General features: G+C 35.8%; 1 protein-coding gene across 2 annotated transcripts in view; it reads left to right on the forward strand.

The window, feature by feature from the left end:
• TXNL1 (thioredoxin like 1) overlaps positions 1–11,662 on the forward strand; it is a 26,148-nt gene extending 14,486 nt beyond the window's left edge. The window contains exons 5-8 of one of the 2 annotated variants that reach the window (XM_006764461.1): positions 1,745–1,814; positions 3,387–3,559; positions 5,553–5,657; positions 11,430–11,662. In XM_006764461.1, coding sequence (XP_006764524.1) covers positions 1,745–1,814; positions 3,387–3,559; positions 5,553–5,657; positions 11,430–11,459 — 378 coding nt within the window. In that variant the 3' untranslated portion in view covers positions 11,460–11,662. Of the gene's footprint in view, positions 1–1,744; positions 1,815–3,386; positions 3,560–5,552; positions 5,658–8,759; positions 9,207–11,429 lie in introns of those variants that run through there. The other variant, XM_015564420.1, reaches the window with a different exon arrangement.
• The last annotated feature ends 7,014 nt before the right edge of the window (positions 11,663–18,676 follow it).

Genomic DNA, 18,676 nt, shown 5'->3' on the forward strand with positions numbered 1-18,676 from the left:
AGTTCTAGTTGGTCCTTTATCACAACCTCGAGGGTCTCACTAGAGTTCTTGAGGGTTTCATTAAGTGTATCGGCGGTTTCTAGAAAATTCTTGAAAAACCTAAAAAGTGTGGTTTTGAACTCTATATCCAATAGTTTGCTTTCCTCCATTTCTGTCATTTGTGTCCTATTTCTTTGTCTTGTGTTTTTTATGCTTCACTGTGTTGATAGAGTGGCTTTCTGTGCTAAGTGTCCCAATTACCTGAGGTAGACTCTCTTGGTGCACCCCCTTGTGGGTTTTGTGCACAGTCTTGTTGTAGTTAAGCCTTGATTGTTGTAGGTAAAACTGGGAGGATTTGATCTCCAGGCCAGTTGGCTGTGAGAATCAGCTGTGTCTACAGTGGGAGAACTTCTGTGCTGAAGACACCCTTATGGGGCAAGACTTGCTTCAGTGGGGCTTTGGTGCTCACTGAGTGTGCCCCCTGAGTGTGTCCCTTATGGATCTGAGTTGTAATTGGAAAGTCCCACTCTGACCACTGGGTACACTGGCCCTTGGATCTAAGGAAGTGCTAATCTAGCCTCTGACTGCAGCTATCCAGCAGAAGCCAGCTGTAAAGCAATGCAAGTTGCCCTGGAGCCTTGGAGCAGCTGCAGTTTGTTAAGTTATTTTCAGATTTCAAAGGGCTGGGCCTTTCACATGCAAAAGCCTCCTTGCTAGGCTTGGGCAGGGCGGGGTCCTAGGGGATCAACAGGGCTGGCCGAGCATGCCAGCAGTATGGCTGCTCTCAGTTCAGAGGTCCTGGCTATTGCTGCGAGTGCCTTTGAGAGAAAGCTGCCTTCGAGTTCCGAACCGATGCCAGACAGTCCCGTTTCTCCTGTATGAGCCTGGGTCCCCAAAGACTCACCCGGAACTGGAGCTCAGAGCCTGAGACTCCCTCCCAATTGAAAAAGACAATTGTGTCCTCAGCCGCCAGCCCGCTCCGCATGCATCTCCGCACCTTTGTATTTACTTCAGCACCACACCTCCTCTGAGTCTCGGTATGCTTTTCTCTTTCCTTCTAGTTGTTGAAATTCCACTCAGCCAGCCTTCCCGTGGTTCTCGATGATGTCCGTTATGTCTTTTAGTTGTATTTTTGAAGTGGTTGTGTGAGGCAGCAATCTCCAGTGTTTACCTATGCTGCCATCTTGGTTTCTCTCCTCGGTTTTCTTATGTGGCCTTCCAGATTAAGTTAGTCAAATACGTTAAGGATGGAGGTTTGGAGACGACTGTAGAGCTATAGAAATCCTCTTGTCTGGAGCTTTAGATCAAGTAGGGCCCATTTGAGGGTTAGTCTTTCCACATAACCTGTGCATTGTCTCCAAATTATCAAGTAAGTGCTTGACAAATAAACCATCCTGGAAAACAGTAAGCTTATATGTTAGCATACATAGTATAAATTTTAATTTAATTGGGGAATTTTGTTTTGAGTTTTTAGAAAGCAGATGGTTTGCCAGTTTATAAGTCACAAGACCTTATGTTATACATAATTATAGTAAATTATTCCATTAAACTTTTTGTTGTCATTCTCTTATATGAATAATAGATAATTGTATTTTTCAGATGTCAGTCTAATCAACTTACTTTCAACTTACTGATTTTACATATTACATTAGTTTTATTAGATAAATTAAAATTTTTTTGTCTCTGAATTAATTCCACTTAGCTGTTGTGTGTGCTCAAGGTGTTCAAGAGCCCTTTTAAAGTTAAACAATTATTTCCTTCACAGCTGCTTATTACTGTGGCATTTAATCAACCTGTGAAGCTTTATTCAATGAAATTTCAAGGGCCAGATAATGGTAAGTAATGGACAATTTTTCTCTAAACTAACTTTCTGATCTGTAGACTTGTCAGAAGGTCTGCCTCTATTTTTTTGATAAAGGTAGATATTCCTTCTTTGAAGAAAGAGTGAAATTGTTTTTGGAACAAAGCAAGGATATAAATGAATGGGCAAACAATGTGAGATTTATTTCTAAAATTTTTAATTTTACAATTTTAGTTTCCTCTTAATCTGAAAGCAAGTGAACCCTTTCTTCCAACTATGACTCTAAAACTCTAGGTTGTTTTTTTTTTTAAATATACTTTATTGATTTTTCACAGAGAGGAAAGGAGAGGGACAGAGAGTCAGAAATATCAATGAGAGAGAAACATGGATCAGCTGCCTCCTGCACACCCCCCACCGGGGATGGGCCTGCAACCAAGGTGCATGCCCTTGGCGGGAATCGAGCCTGGGACCTTTCAGTCTGCAGGCCGATGCTCTATCCACTGAGCCAAACTTGCTAGGGCTAAAACTAGGTTTGAAATAGTTATTGTTAAGGATCAAAACTGGGTATAATCTTTATTTCTTTCAAACTCCTATTACAGATGATAAAACTAAGGTTCAAGATTGTCTTATTTGTGCCATATTAATAGATTCATATTATTTATAGATATGATGCTGTAAACATGATTGCACAGACTAGGCATTTCTGTTTGTATTAAATTAAGAACTTTCCTTATTCACTCTTCCCACCCTCCTTTCCTCCTTTTCCTGTGTCTGTGGAAGTTTTGTTGTTGGGGTGGGCTGGAGTGGCGGGAGGGAGGAGAGAGTAGATTTCTTGGTTTTGTTTTGTTTTTTAATTACTTAGAAGAAACAGCCAGTACCCTGTGTATCACATAGTATTTCCTTCTCATCGATTATTCTAAAATTTTATGTATTTAATTTTTATTAATTCAACTGTGTCTTTATTCTGAAAATCCAAAGTATTTGTAAAAACCAATGGTGTAGAAATGAGTATTTAAGCAATGTGAATATTTTAAGATTCTTTAATCAGCTAGAAAATATGGGTTTAAATTGTACCTTGAAGTTAAAGGGGCTAAGACACTCTATGAATGTGATTTTACCACTGAGCACATCCTAATTCCCAAGATGAAATTTGGCAATTTATATAATTAACCTCCTTTTGACTAATCATTATCACTAAAGCTTCCCTCTTAACAAAATGTACCAGTTGTTGGCAACTAAGACCCTGATCAAATGTTGTTTCTTTTATGAAACTTGTTAACCTGCATATACTGTCGGACTCCATTGCTACTTTCCCTTTACCTCCTCACTAGTAGTATTACATTTACATAGTACATCTTTTAGTGGAGGGCAAGAACTGTGTGTATGTGGGTACATATATATGTAAGTATTTTGATCTAGAATTCCTGGAGTATAGTGCTAGCAGGCCAAGAAGTGGCTGTGAAAATACTCTGACTTTCTTAGAATTCCTAAAGATGTATGTAGATATTTGCATATGTGTGTTTGTGTGTCTTTATAGTATGAATGAAATAATAAAGGGAAGAAAATATATGTTTGATTTGTAGCATTTTGTTCTACCATTTTATAGGTCAAGGTCCTAAATACGTAAAAATTTTTATCAATCTGCCCCGATCTATGGATTTTGAAGAAGCAGAAAGAAGTGAACCAACTCAAGCTCTGGAACTAACAGAGGATGATATTAAAGAAGATGGCATTGTTCCACTTCGCTATGTTAAGTTTCAGAATGTTAACAGTGTAACTGTAAGTAGTATTTCATTAAGATATTATCCTTTTAAGTAGTTATTTGTCTACTTGGTTTGAAATGAGTAAAAATATATGATCTAATTAAATTTTCTTTTTAAAATAATATATTTTTATTGATTTCAGAGAGGAAGGGAGAGGGAGAGAGAGAGAGAGAGAGAAATATCAATGATGTGAGAGAATCGTTGACTGGCTGCCTCCTGCACGCCCCCCCACTGGGGATTGAGCCCACAACCTGGGCATGTGCCCTTGATCGGAATCGAACCTGGGACCTTTCAGTCTGCAGGCCGACGTATCCACTGAGCCAAACCGGCCAGGGCTTAAATTTTCTTCTTAATTTATCTATGTGTCCTAAGGCAGTGGTCGGCAAACTGTGGCTCGCGTGCCACATGCAGCTCTTTGGCCCCTTGAGTGTGGCTCTTCCACAAAATACCGACTTCTGCGCATGGGCCACGAAGTTTCAATCACACTGTATGTGTGCGCCCACACGTGGTATTTTGTGGAAGAACCACACTCAAGGGTCCAAAGAGCCCAATGTGGCTCGTGAGCCGCAGTTTGCCGACCACTGTCCTAAGGGAAGGACAGGTTGATATTTTTAAATTTTGTGGATTGTCAGTTTACTTATCTGATGCGTATTTGGCAACTGTTATTAAAAGTTTATTATATAACATTTATATTTAACTGAGTATATTTGTGCTTTATTATTCATACCTGGTAATGAATGATGCATTTGTAAAATTCAGTGTACTTTTCTAGAATACTGAGTTTTTAATAACGTAGTGATCATGATCTCAGCAAAAATGACTTAAAAATATAATTTTATCTTAATTTGTATTGAAAAAAGTATGCTGTTTGTTAGCAGTTATTAACTCCTTTGTGAATTTGGGTATTAAAACCCACCACATGCTCTCCACCCTAGCTCTGTCCTTCAGAGGAGGGGACAGAGGGTTAGAGTAGAATAGATCACTTAGAAAGAGAATTGGGAATCAGCACAGTTACTGAGAACAGGTTATGACAAACTAATGTGATTTCTTTGTTTTAGTGGAACGATTCTGGTTTTGGTAAGTTAGAAGAATGCTATAGCATGTGTTCATGATATCACCTTTTGCTTTATTAGTGATGAGAGGAAGACAGCTGTTTATTGGGAAAGCCCTTTCAATGCAGAGATCCCGATGCTTTCTCCTCTGTCATTAGAATCATGAACGCAGTTATCTCGTGATGGGCTCAAGTCCTTATGTACTGTGTCCCATCTCAGTCAGAATTTCAGTTAAGACACAGAAAGCATGTCTGTCACTTTTTTTGATAAAATTGAAATTGAAATGACATTTTTGATCAGAAAGTCTTATCAAAGTCAGTGGATGAATTTTAAAAGCAGTAAATATAAAAACATTTGTGCTTAGATTCATAGAGCATTACAAATAAATGGAGAGCTGATTTAATAGTCTACTAATTATAGACTTGGGGTTTTTCATTGATCAGCTCAGTTTGAGATGAAAATGTGGTTGCCTATTCAAACAACAAAAACTGACTGATGATTTCCAATACAGTTTTTTTCTTTTAGTAGTCTAGAAAATTGAATGAATGAATATCAGAAAGACTATAACTGCAGAAATACTCCTCAGTGAACTACTATAATTTTTTATAAAATTTCAACAGCACTCTGCCTGTTGTAATTGTGAATTTCATAGTCTTTCAGCATTCATTATGAAAGGCTTTAATTTTGACCCCTCCATACCATCACACTAAATTATCAAGAACTTGTATATGTGGGTGTCTTGCCATGTCATTCCTGGAATATATGAGAATAGCAGGGCAAAGAGTGGAATTAATGGTCCTGTAGGAGTACTAGTCTCAATGTAATTTGGATTAATCCTTACAAGGAGTGGAAGGTAAATTTGTTAGTAACCTAAGGAAATTGATGAAACTGAGGCATTTTTATGAAAGGATTGCAATCATTACTGTAAAAATTATTATTATTATTATTTTTTGGTAGATATTTGTTCAGTCCAATCAAGGTGAAGAAGAAACAACAAGAATTTCATATTTTACTTTCATTGGTACTCCAGTCCAGGCAACAAATATGAATGACTTCAAACGAGTAAGTTTGTTGAAATTATATTTAGGGGAAGTAAAAATACAGTGTTAAAGAATTGCCACCAAGAGTTTTATCAGTACAGAAAACAGGTGCTGTGCACAGATTAAAGGTGCAGCAGCATAGGAGATGTAGTTATCGTTGTATTCCTGGTAGCTGCATCTGGCAGGCAGTCTAGAACTTGAGATGATTATAAAAGAGGAAGAGTTTTTCTAGGGTGGCCAATGCTTAGAGGAAGAGGCACCCAGCCTAACAGTTTGACCCCTGTTTGGGAGGGCATTGGAGCTATAGAACATCCCGAAAGCATTCATTCATTCATTCATTCATTCATTCGTTTAATGGTATCCACAGATCTAATTTCAATTCAGTTACAGAAAATTTTAAAAAATTATATAACATTGGATGCCCTTAAAAAGTTATAAAATTTTAGCTGTTTTTACAAAATTTATAACTTTGACAATAGATAGTTTAACCGGTCATTTTACAAGTATAATCTTCCTGTCTCACAGTATGATTAATTTTTGGGAGCTGTATGAACAGTCATGTACTTAGATCGGTCATATTAAATGTTTGACATGTATAATGGCAGGTCAGAAGAAGCAGAGATTAAACATCTACATATTTATGATATGAAATGTACTGTATTGGGAAAAATGTGTGAGCATCAAAGACATTTTGGCTGCCTGCTTTATTACTTTGCCTGTTTGAATTAAATGCCATTGGATTTAGCTTTAACTGTTTCTTACGTAGTTTGTTTTTAGCTTAATATTTTCATAAGATCTATTACTCTGTTTTCTTATTTTCCCTTACTATTAATTCAGCCATATATTTCCTGCTTCTCACCTTAGCTTATGCTATTGGAGTTCGTTTTTACTCTCAGTAACCACTACTTTAATATTGTCTATCTTCTTATTAGCCTGCCATTCATTAGTTTTTCTAATGTGCATTATCAATTGTCCACCTAATAATCTGTCTCTACCTCTTTGTTTTTAACATCCCCCATCCCGTCTCTTTTAGACTAGTTTTTCTGTTTTTGACTACCAGACTACCTTTTGTGATAACAAAGGTGGTAGACTATTCTTGAGAGTATTTGTGTTTGTTTTATAATTTGGCTATGTGTTCATTTAACTAAATACCTTTTTACCTTATTTAAAATTATTATTGAGAAGTAGTTCTCAAACTTTTTGGACTCAAGGATGCTTTTACGCTATTAAATATTCTTGAGGACCAATAAGACTTTTTGCTTCTGTGTGCTATACTTATCTAATGGTTACCATTTAAAAAATTAAAACTGAGAAATTTAAAAAATATTTATTTACAAATACATTGTACATTAGCAAAAATAATATTTTAAAATCAAAGTATATTTTCCAAAACAAAAACCAGCTTAGTGAGAGGAAGTGTATTGTTTTCACTTTTATAAAATTTTTTACTGTTAAGCTTGGTAGAATTCTCTCATCTGTTTCTGCATTCACTCACTTTTGCTATCACAGTTTATATATCCTCTCGGGAACTCCATTTGTGTACACTTGCGAAACAATGAGAGTTAAAAATGCAGATAACAATGTAGCAATGAGAATAGTTTTTAATTTGAAGACTCCCTAAGAGGGTCTCAGGAACCTCCAGCCTGGACCACTCTGAGAACTGCTGTGAGAATCATTTATTACTATAACGAATGGACTTCCTTCTTGGTGTTCTGGACTTCTTTCTCCCTGGCCTTTAATGTTTAATACATTTTAATTGGTTGAATGATTTTCTTATTATATTAATATTACATTATGTTTTCTTTTAATAATTTCTGAGTGAGATTTGTTTGTATAGTTATTGTATAGGGTTATTTCTCAAAAGTAAGCTAATTTTATTTTTTTAAAAATATATTATGGTAAGTCAACAACTTCAGTGTAGTGAAATTATAATAGAATTAATGTCTGTGTACTAACTGAAATCGGCCAGTTTGGTCGTTGTATAGAGTTGCCTATTAAAAATGATTTTGGTTCCTAGTGAGGGAGCTAATTGACATGTGGTATGGTATTTGTTGTTTTTGTAGTACTGTGCTAGGTACAGTCATCCCTGTACCTAGATAATACATAACATCTGGAAAGTCAGTCAGGTGTCTCAAAGCTTAGCTCAAGGCTCTCTTCCTCCACGGAGTATCCTTATACTTAACAATGATTGCTGGAAGAGGATGAGAGTATTTTGTGAAGGAAGAGGGCCTTGAATTAAACTTTAGTAGTAGAAATGGATGGAGGAGAAAACAGCAGTGGCACTCTAGGTAGAATGAAAAATAGGAATTTGGCATCAAAGTGGGAAGGAGCAGATTCATTCTAGGACCAGTCACGTATGGCCCTTCATTCCCTTTTTTAAGTCAGTCTGGATTTTAAAGGGATTATGCATAATAATTAGAATTTAAAATTTCAAAATAGATGTGGTACACATTTTTCATCACAGAGAAGAAAATTTTGATACCTCTGTGTAGGAAAGAATGATATGAAATGGTTTAATGCTTGATAAAATGAAATTATTTAGCATTTTCGGTTTACATTTTTATGTTGTATGAGTTGTTCCTAGATAATTTTAGTTTTCAGAATGTCATTGAACTTCTCCCTTTGGTCAGTCACTAAGATGACAGAAGCTAAGGTCACGCTAATGAACCTTAGATGTGAGTAGAAATCTTACACCACCTTGCATGCTGTTACAACTTCATGAGGTTGTACCTTTAAGATTTGGTAGACTTGAACACACCTTCCATTTATCTGTTTTTGGCTCTTATAGGCATTGTGCACCAGATTATAATACACACTTATGCCGTTTGCTGTTGTAAATGGATTCTGTGTGTTGCAGCATGAAAAGCTTGCCATCCTAATTGGAAGTAGATGTTTTCTTTGCTAAAACAATGCTCTTTACAATGATTGCTTTATTTTAATACAAAAGTAATAAGACTTAAGTACAGAAATGAGCAAAATTGAAGGGGCTTGTGCTTCTTAGGGAATGAGGTGCATGCAAAAAGCAGAGCAGGTTTTCTATCCCTGTTATAAAAATAGACTTTTCTAAACTGGCCATTCACCGTATCAGCTATTTTTGTAACTTTTCTGTCTGTTTATTTTTCAGCTTTTTTAATCCAACTCAAATGAACTAAAACCAGAAGATTTTTTTAAAATGAAGTAATATAAAGATTGACCTTATCTCACTCCACTCCCCTTCTTGCTTCTCTGCTCATCTTGCACCTGTCTGCTCTCACCCTTCCCGTGTTCTCATCATTGTTGGTGCAGGATGTCTACAGCTTCTGTCATCTGGATCAGCCTTACTGTTACCTAAATTTCCTCAGCTATCTCGTTCCTCAAATCTCATTCTAGTCATGTTTCCCCACTGACTTTTCATTTTGTTTTGGTTTTTGTTTTGGGCTTGCAACTAGGTGCTTTTATTTTATTACCATATTATGTTGTTCCCCCGAATTTTTGTTGTTGTTTTACATTCTCCTGTCTCATATTTAATTCTGTACTATCTTTGCGAAATAATATTGCAATAAAATATACATTGTTGTAGTTTCAAATTTAACTAGTTGTTGGATAATGTTTTTAATCCAATCAAGTTTAAATTTGATTTTTTAGGAACTATAAAATCATTTTGGAAACCAAATATAAACAGTTTCATCAAGTTCTTTTATACAAGTACTAGTGTAATATATTGACTAGGCTGTAGTTAAGAGATGTGGTTTTCTTCTTTTTTATCTCATTGAAACTGTGGCCCAGAAGTCATTTTGCTTATTAATTGTGGGTGTATCCTATGCTTTGCCTGCCCAAGCAAACTCAAGGCCAGTCGAAAGACTTATGGACTGAATATTAGGCTGGTTTAAAATATTAATATGGAAGAAAAGTGGACTCTTTACTGAATAAATACTATGGATACCTAATTTTAATGTACCTAGACTTTTGTTTCTGTGAGGTGTTAACATAAAGACTTAAAAAGAAATAAAAGAACTTTATGTTTGGGTAAGAAAATCCATATTGGAATGTTGCGTTTCTCTTTTTTTGCAGAGAATACACATTGGCAAGTTGAGAGCTATCAACCTGTGAAACAGTATGCAGATTTGTGTCTTCTGTATCACATCTGCTAAAATGTTAATTTTTAATATTAGTTCTTTTTGTTTTTTGGGGTTGTTTTTTTTTTTTGCTTAATTTAATAGCTCTGTGTTTTGTTTGTTCCCAAGTGATAACAGTGATCAATAATGCTTTCAGTGTCTATCTGCTTGTATTCATTTGTGATACAAATAGTTCCATCTCCTTTTTTAAGAAGTTTCCTCTTGGGTCTTAAACCTGAATTCCTTATTCCCATCTACATATTCTTTTCTGAAACTATCTCTTTAGCATCTGTCTGGCTTTTTGGACTTGCTGTCACATTGTTTCCTTGGATCAGAGAGGAATTCCTTTCAAGTGATAAAAGTGATTTTATTTGAAGTGGGGAAAATAGCAGTTTAGCATTAAGTGATTAGATATTCAGTGGAAGGGGTTTTATAGTCTTCTCTCATGAAAGACATTGACCCAGCCATGTTTTATTTTTAGAGCAGACATGTACTGAAGAACTTTTTGAGTTTTCCTTGATTCAGATGCTACCATTTGGAAGAGAGTCAATTTAAATATGAAATTTACTTTTACAAATGTATATAGAAATATTTTTGTATAAAAATACATATTTAATAGCTTGCAAGTAGATTTCTTTAGAGGTATTTCTATGAGACTACATTATTTAATGATAAACTTTAGGTTTGAAATATATCATTCAATTAGAACATAGTTTCAGAACTTCCCCACAGAGAATTTGTTTTGTAGAACTGTTGGTAGTATAAGAAGAAGAAAAAGAAACACACAAAGAAAAAGAACTGTTGATAGGAAGCAAGTTTATTCTTTGTATTTTTATGCTGCCACATTTATAGCAACTAGAACATTTAAACACCTCCCTAATAGACAATTTTTCTAATCATTGATAGAAACAAGATTTATTCCGTACATTTAAAAATATATGTTTTATTGATTTCAGAGCCGGGGGGAGAGAGACAGAGACAGAGACAGAGACATCAATGATGAGAGAGAATCATTGATCAGTTGCCTCCTGCACATCCCCTACTGGGGATCAAGCCAGCAACTCGGGCATATGCCCTGATCGGGAATCAATACTCGACCTTCTGAGTCATACGTTGACGATCAACCACTAAGCCAGACCAACCAAGATATTCTTTACATTTTTTAATAGTACATTTATAGCCACCAGGGTTTTTGAAAAAATAGAACTAGACAAAATTAGTCATTTTTAGTGTTTTATTATATGTCTACATATTGAGAGAAATGTGTAGAAATCTGTCATTTTGGACATGAAGACCAGTTTAGCATACTCTTTAAATTTTAGATTATTTGTGTTTGATTTCTAATTGTCTAAAAATAGTATGCCAAATATGTTTCACTCATATAGCATTTTTTATTTATTAACTTCTCTAAACTGTCAACCTTGTTTTGAAAAATTGCATTACTTTTTCTTAAAACGGTGTTGGAAACCAAAAATAGCCTGCATGTGGTTTATTTTTAATTCCTTGAGGCTGGAAGGGAAGGAGGGTCACAGTGTGTTTCAACAATGGAAATATGCTGCATGCCAAACAAAATTCAGGGATAAAAATTAATACCAGGTTTTAGATATGATTATCAATTAATATTGTTTTTAAATATTATTTTGAAAATAACCCACATTTCTAAATAAAATGTACATATAAAAATATTTTTATTTTTCTAGGTAGTTGGCAAAAAAGGAGAAAGTCACTAAGATACAAAAGACACGGGAAGACCACATTGGAATCAGACCTACAGCTCCTGGATGACTGCTTGATTCTCGCCAGACTGTCACTATTCCATTCATTGCCATTACCAATAAATCATTGCTTTTGTTCCGATGATATCACTAGTGTTTCTATTGTAATCTTGATACATGCAATTGTAAATAAAAGTCACTACTTTTGCCAAGCTTAATTTTTGTCATTCTAAATAAGTATTTTCACTTTCCACTTATTTGAAAATTGGCTGACTTTGGATTTTAGAAGAGACTTAAGTGTCAGGTAGCATATTGAACTAAAGCCAGTTTCTCCTTTTAAAGGAGCACAACTGTTTTTGGGGAATTAAGAAATACATGTGCCCTCATATACAGACATACACAGCAGGTGATTTTGATAAATGCACTTGAAACAGCTAACCATGTTCTAATGAGTAAAAACTCATGTTTATTAAACTACATTTGGGTACCTGGGCTATAGAAATTACTCAAATTATAAAATACCAGAAATAAAACAAATTTAATGAATTTAACCTAAAATTTTTAGTTAATGAAACCTCATATTTTAACCCTTCCTGGGTAAACTTTAAAAATTTGAGTTAGCCATTTCCTTTACTAATAGAGGTATGTTGTAATTTGGCAGTAGAGAAAATACAGAACTCAGAATTCATGAAGCAATGTGAATTTTATCTTTTAGTCAAGTATTATTTTAACTACCAAAAGATACAGTGTAAATATTCAGAAGACTTGGTTTAAGGTTGAAAATGAGTTGGCCAAAGGTATATGTTTAAAAGGTCTGTCACAAAAGGCTGGCAAAACAAAACATCTGTTCCTTATTATTTAAACCTTAAAACTATAAAGTATTGGTAAATATAATTTTTCAATTTTTAAAATTAAAATAGTATTTTAATTTCTCTAAATACTTAAAAAATTCAGTTTTTGAAAAGAGTACCTAAGACTAATAGTTTTTTAAAAATTTTTATGTTTTTAGTGATTTCAGAGAGGAAGGGAGAGGGAGAAAGAAAAACATCGATGCTGAGAGAGAGATTGATCAGTTGTCCCCCGCACCCCATACTGGGGATTGAGCCTGCAAGGCATGTGCCATGACTGAGAACCGAACCAGCCACCTCTCAGTGCATGGGCTGATGCTCAACCACTGATCCACACTAATAGTTTTAATTCAGTTAATTAAATAGTACATTTAAAGACATTTTTGTCTAGGAATATGGTAGAGGTACCATTTTGTCTTTGTGAGACCAATGTGTTTATACATGTTTCTGAAAAGAAGTATGTATCAGTTTTTGTGTTAAAATAGTCACTTTCTGAAACCCCAGGGCCATTAGATACTGTTTAGTTCCTTCTAATGTAAGCACGTTAACTGGTCTGTGGTAATGTCTATATCTATGTATTTCATTTTTATGTTGCCTTGGGTCAAGTGGAGGCAGAAGGGCAAGAAATAAAAGTTTATAACACTCCTTAATATAGACTATCTCAGATTAATCACATTTGAAGTTAAGGATTAGATTAATATTGAAATTTGTTCTACCCTTTGTACACTTCATCTTTTTGAATAATTGTTAAAGTGCCTATCTGAAGTATTGCTGACCTCTATTTATACTTGCTAGTTTGAAAACTCAATGAAAGTAATTTCATATTTGTAAAGGATTGGGCATCAGATTTATATTGTTTATGTGACTTTTCTATAACTCAATTGGTTGCCTTATACAACCATTCCATAATTCAAGTTGTAAATAGGGAAAAATGAATGTTTATAGGTAACTGTAACATGTTTCACTATGGGAAGTTTTACAAATAAACATGCTTAGTTGACATTATTTAAATTATCAAGCTGAAATACTGATGTTTTCTCCTAAAATAGTATGTGTATATTATATACACATAGATATAACGTATATTACACTGAATTTTCCTGATGATTAAGAAGAGCATTTGAAAGATGTAACCCTAGTTATTTTAACTGAAGCTATCCATTAGATGTTTATAGAAAACTAGTAGGGTTATTGTTTGTTTTGTTAGACTTGGGCCAAAAAATTCTCAAAACTTTTCCCTTGATTTTGCATATTTTGTTATTTCACATCAGGATGCATATCTGATAAAGCAATAATGAAATATCCTGTCCATAATAGAACTATTTCAGTACAGAGTCTTTGCCGGCAAAAAGCCGACGGCAAGACTAGCACACAGGCTGCCACACTCTCATTCCTATGGCAGGCATTTATGATTTATTTTGCCCAAATTGTCCCCTAGGGTCATGGAGGTAGCCACTTAATTTGTTGGAGTTGACATGTGACTTGAAACCTATCTGTCATCTTTGTCTCAAAGCTTGAGGATGTATACTAATACTTTGCAGCATTTATAGGTCTGCTGTTAATTGTACACCTCAGCATTTTATGTATGGCTGCCTTTAATACACTTGACGGGCTTTTTTACCTAAAAAAGATTAGCTCTCCCCATGTTGTTCTTAATGTCAAATAAGTCTTAATACTGGAATAAGAATGAAACACTGGAATTTAGAAAATTAGTCAACTTACACCCTATCTGATAAGTTTTAAAGAATGAAATAAAGTTAGGGCTTACCCACATTGCTTGTATTTTACATAGTTCAGTTTGATGGACCAAGTTTTCTGAAGGTATACATTTCTTCTGGAATTGGTCATTTCTAACCTTAAACCATTTTTTCTTTTAAGGAAAACTACCAATAAGAAAATTCATTGAATGCCTTTTAAAGGAAAACTTGGAAAAATGTGTGTTCACACAGCTTTAATACTTCATTATTAGAGCTGTTATTCTGCATTTTACCAAGATTTCCAAACAGTTTATGTATGTTTTAGAATATACATACAGCATGTTTCTTAGGTAAATGAATTTTAAGATATTGAATATTTCATTTCCCAATTAAGACACTTGCATAAGGAGATATATAGATGTCATATTAAGCATATTTTCACATTGGGTTTTATTTTTAGATCAATACTTTAAAAAAATATATGCCCAGCAATATAAGAATAAGTGGGCAGAGTGCAGATATTCCAGGCTAGTAATACTACATTTAAACTTTATGGCCCATGCAAAATTATTAATTGGAGAATGTGTAAATTATGCCCATACAATAACTTAAAATTTGGATATGCAACTAAAACTACACACCTTGCAATAATATTAAAATCTTATATGTAACCCTAAACCTGCTAGAGAATATTTCTCCTTCCTCTACACTTGCTATGCTCTATGAGAAGTTTTATTTAAATTATGCTACTTAGTAGTAGGATCTTTGAAGTTTGAATCTCTGTTTCTGCTTGTAAGCTGTGTCACTTTGAGCAAGTGATATTCTTAGAAGCTTGACTTGGTCAAAATAGGAACATGCCTCTTAGGCTTGTGAAGATGAAGTGTGCATAACTTTGTGTTTAAAACAAGGATAAGTACTTTCCCTCTGTGCCCTGCTGTCCCATCTCGCTGCCATTGTCTTTCAGTCTATCATTTGTTGTTTATTATAATGCACTACCCTCCCAATTGTCTCATTCCCTCTCACCTGGTCTCTGATGTGTCCTCCCATGGCTCCTAGTTCTTTTTCCTTTTCTGGGTCTTCATAATCTGATCCCTCACTCTCTATTTCCCTTGTGTGCTGCACTGTCCTAGCTGTTGCCAGAACGTATCCTGGTAACTTGATACCTTCCTCCCATCTACCTTGTCCACCTGACAACTACATATATACAAAGCTCAATCCAAGCAAAACTGGTAGAGAGAAGGCATAATGATTGTGTCTGCCTTCTCTGTTGCCATAGCGCACTGTGGTTATTTCATTCTGGTACTTAGAAAACTACATTGTAATTATTTGTAGTTTTTTAAAAATTGGTTTCAGAAAGTAAGGGAAAGGCAGAGAGAGAAACATCAATGATGAGAGAGAATCATTGATTGGCTCCCTCCTGCACGCCCCCTACTGGGGATCAAGCTCGAAACCCAGGCATGTGTCCTTGATTGGAATTGAACCCGGGACCCTTCAGTCTGCAGGCAGACGCTCTATCCACTGAGCCAAAACTGCTAGGGCTATTTGTAATCTTATTTGTTCTAACAGTTTATGAGCAGTAATGATTTGTCCATAGTACCAAAACAAAGTTACTTGGATTTTTATCATCAGTAAACACAATATTGAACACATTTTCAGGTTCTAAGCAGAGATGCTTAAGTCTGGGTGTGTAGAATTTTGCAGTTGAGCAAGGTAAGGAAGAGTTTAGTAGTAGTAAAGGAAAAGTGTGTGGTATGCACAAAGAATGAGAATTGAAGAGATTTCTCAGATCGGGGGAGGAGACAAAGCTGGCAAGGCAAATAGAAACCATATCATGAAGATCCTCTTGCCATGAGAAAAACAATCAGCCTTTCCTTAGTTTATGGGAGGAGAATCTAATTGCTCAAGGGTTTCACCATTGGATGTAAATATGTTAAGTCTTAGGAAAATCAGTACATTAGGAGGAGAAGTTGACTGGTTTTGGATACATTTCTTTGAACAATGTATCTGAAATGCTTGGCTTTCAGATGGAAATGTAGGTACACAGGAATGTAATTTTAGAGTTTAGGGCTACAAGTGGGAAACTAGGAGTCATTTAGGAGATATAAGTCGAAATAGGTGAGAATATAAGGGGGAGGAGGAGACTAAGACACACAAAATAGGGAATACTAATAAATATTAAGGAATTAGAAGAAGAAAGGCCTGGAAAGCAGAGTTTAATTGAGCACAAATAGAGAAGAAAAAAACAGGAAGAGTTGGTAAAGTGGGAAAGGCATTCCAGAGGGAATAATTACCAAACGTAGAAATGTTGAACTTAGTAGGGCTATCCAGTTGTCAGCCCTTCAAGTTGTGGAAACAATCTGTAGTCTTCAATGATAATCATTGATTATATTAATTCTTTTGGTTGAAGGGGGACTCTGCAGACTGATTCTGAAACCCCTCTGGCAAAGAAATGTAGAGGCTTTCTGTAGTCTACCATTGAACACAGTTTTACATACTATCAACAAGGCATAGAAACTGGAGGCAATATTCCATAAGAGAATATGAAACACTGCTTGGAAGTTGTCCTTAGAGGCTATAGTCTTTGCTTATAATCAGTGCTTTTTCTCCTGTATTTTGTTGGTAATTATAAATACTGTTCCATCTGTCATTCTAGGAAATTCTCTCATTGACTGCTTTTATTCTCTTAAAAGTTTTTAATTTCACAAAGATGATTCCTCTGTCCGAGTTCTTGATGGGGCGTTAGGTTCCTTGGTAATACGATTTCTAATTTTGTAGGGGAGGACTGAATATGTAAGTTGTTAAAACCTGCTTTTCTGGGTTTTCGAGTATAGGAGTTGCCTCCCACCCCCCAACCACAGTTTCACATTCCACAGTTTCAGTTGCCCACAGTTAACTGTGGTTCAAAAATATCAAGTGGGAAAAGACAGAAATAAACACTTCATGCATCTTAAAGTGTGTGCTGCTCTCAGAAGCCCTGATGAAATCTCCTGAGGCCCCAGAGGTGACTCATCCCTTTGTCCATCTCCACACTATAGATCAGCGGTTCTCAACCTGTGGGTAGTGACCCCTTTGGCGGTCGAATGACCCTTTCACAGGGGTCGCCTAAGACCATCCTGCATATCAGATATTTATGATTCATAACAGTAGCAACATTACAGTTATGAAGTAGCAATGAAAATAATTTTATGGTTGGGTCACAACATAAGGAACTGCTTTTAAAGGGCCAGAAGCTTGAGAACCAGTGAAGATGCTTCTCTTTGGTTACTTAGTAGTGGTCTCAATGGAGATATTGCAGTGCTGGTGTTCAATAACCCTTATTTTACTTAATAAATGACCCAAAGTGCAAGAATCGTGATGCTGTTACAGAATTTACCAGGCGACCGAAAAATACACAGGAGTACTTGGAGATACAGGAAAACCCATTTATTTTTAGATGTTTCACATATACTAGTAGTGACTCAGGGAAGACTGTTTCTCTGCAAATCCTGAGCAAAACAATATGGAGGAAGCTCTCCCTTTATTCCCTTTGGTTTCTTTGTCCCCCAAATATGGATGGGACTTTCGGACCTTTTGCGGGCTTTGCAAAAAGCCCCGTGTGTTGGGATGGGGGCCATGGGACTACACCTAAAGGCCTGATCTGGTGCCAGCTCTGATAACCCCCTCTAGGGGTTGTGTATTGTTCATGGTTTATGCCCTCTGTAAAATGGGAGTATTTAAGTAAACAGGTCTTGCAAGACCAGATAATTAAGGAAGGGGCAGTGACTAGATTATAAGCTAACAGGAATGTGCATTAGGGATACAGAGTCAGGCTGCTAACATACCCCCTCCCCCGCCCCCCCAATATCTTATTTTCCTCATCAATGCTGGCAGTTCAGATATGCCACAGAGAAGCTGTAAAGTGCTTGTTCGTATGTCAGGTCAGTAGTAGCCTGATGTTACAGCACAATGCCTAGGTCATTCACTTCATTGCATCATCTAGGAACTCTATCATCTCATATCATCACAAGAAGGGTGAGTACAATGAGATTATTTTGAGAGAGAGAAAGAGACCACATTCACATAACTTTTATTACAGTATATTGTTATAATTGTTCTTGTTCTTGTTGTTAATCTCTTACTGTGCCAATTTATAAATTAAACTTTATCATAGGTATGTACGTATTGGAAAAAACATAGTGTAAAGAGGCTTTAGTACTATCCATGGTTTTAAACCTCCAATGGTCTTGGAACGTTTCCCCCGTGGACAAGGGAGACCACTGTAACTGGGCCCTCCTTTCCTGGGTCCCTGTAAAATAGTGGTGCCCTTTCACTTCCTGGCTGCAGGATTCTCTCAAAGGAGTCAACACATTGACAGCATCAGGAATGCTCTGCACGGATTTAGCCTTGAGGTGACTTTTAATTTTAAAAAATGGGCATTTAACTCAAAAAGGACAATGGCAGGGAACCTGAGCTTGGGCACATAGGCAACACAAACCACAAGGATGGGCTTGTACAGAAGTGAATGGGAGTCTATTAAGAGGTGCGGTGAATAGGTTGCCCCTTCATCTGCTTTTTTATTTGAATCTAGCAACTGTAAGGGGATGCTCTTTGGGTGTTTACATTTTGGGTTAACTTTTAATTTTTAAAAAATTTCCTGGAATTGGAAAATGCTTAAGCCACAACTCATGAAAATATCGAATTCATTGAA

This window comes from Myotis davidii, unplaced genomic scaffold (genome assembly GCF_000327345.1).
Source record: "Myotis davidii unplaced genomic scaffold, ASM32734v1 scaffold38, whole genome shotgun sequence".
Classification (NCBI taxonomy): Eukaryota; Metazoa; Chordata; class Mammalia; order Chiroptera; family Vespertilionidae; genus Myotis; species Myotis davidii.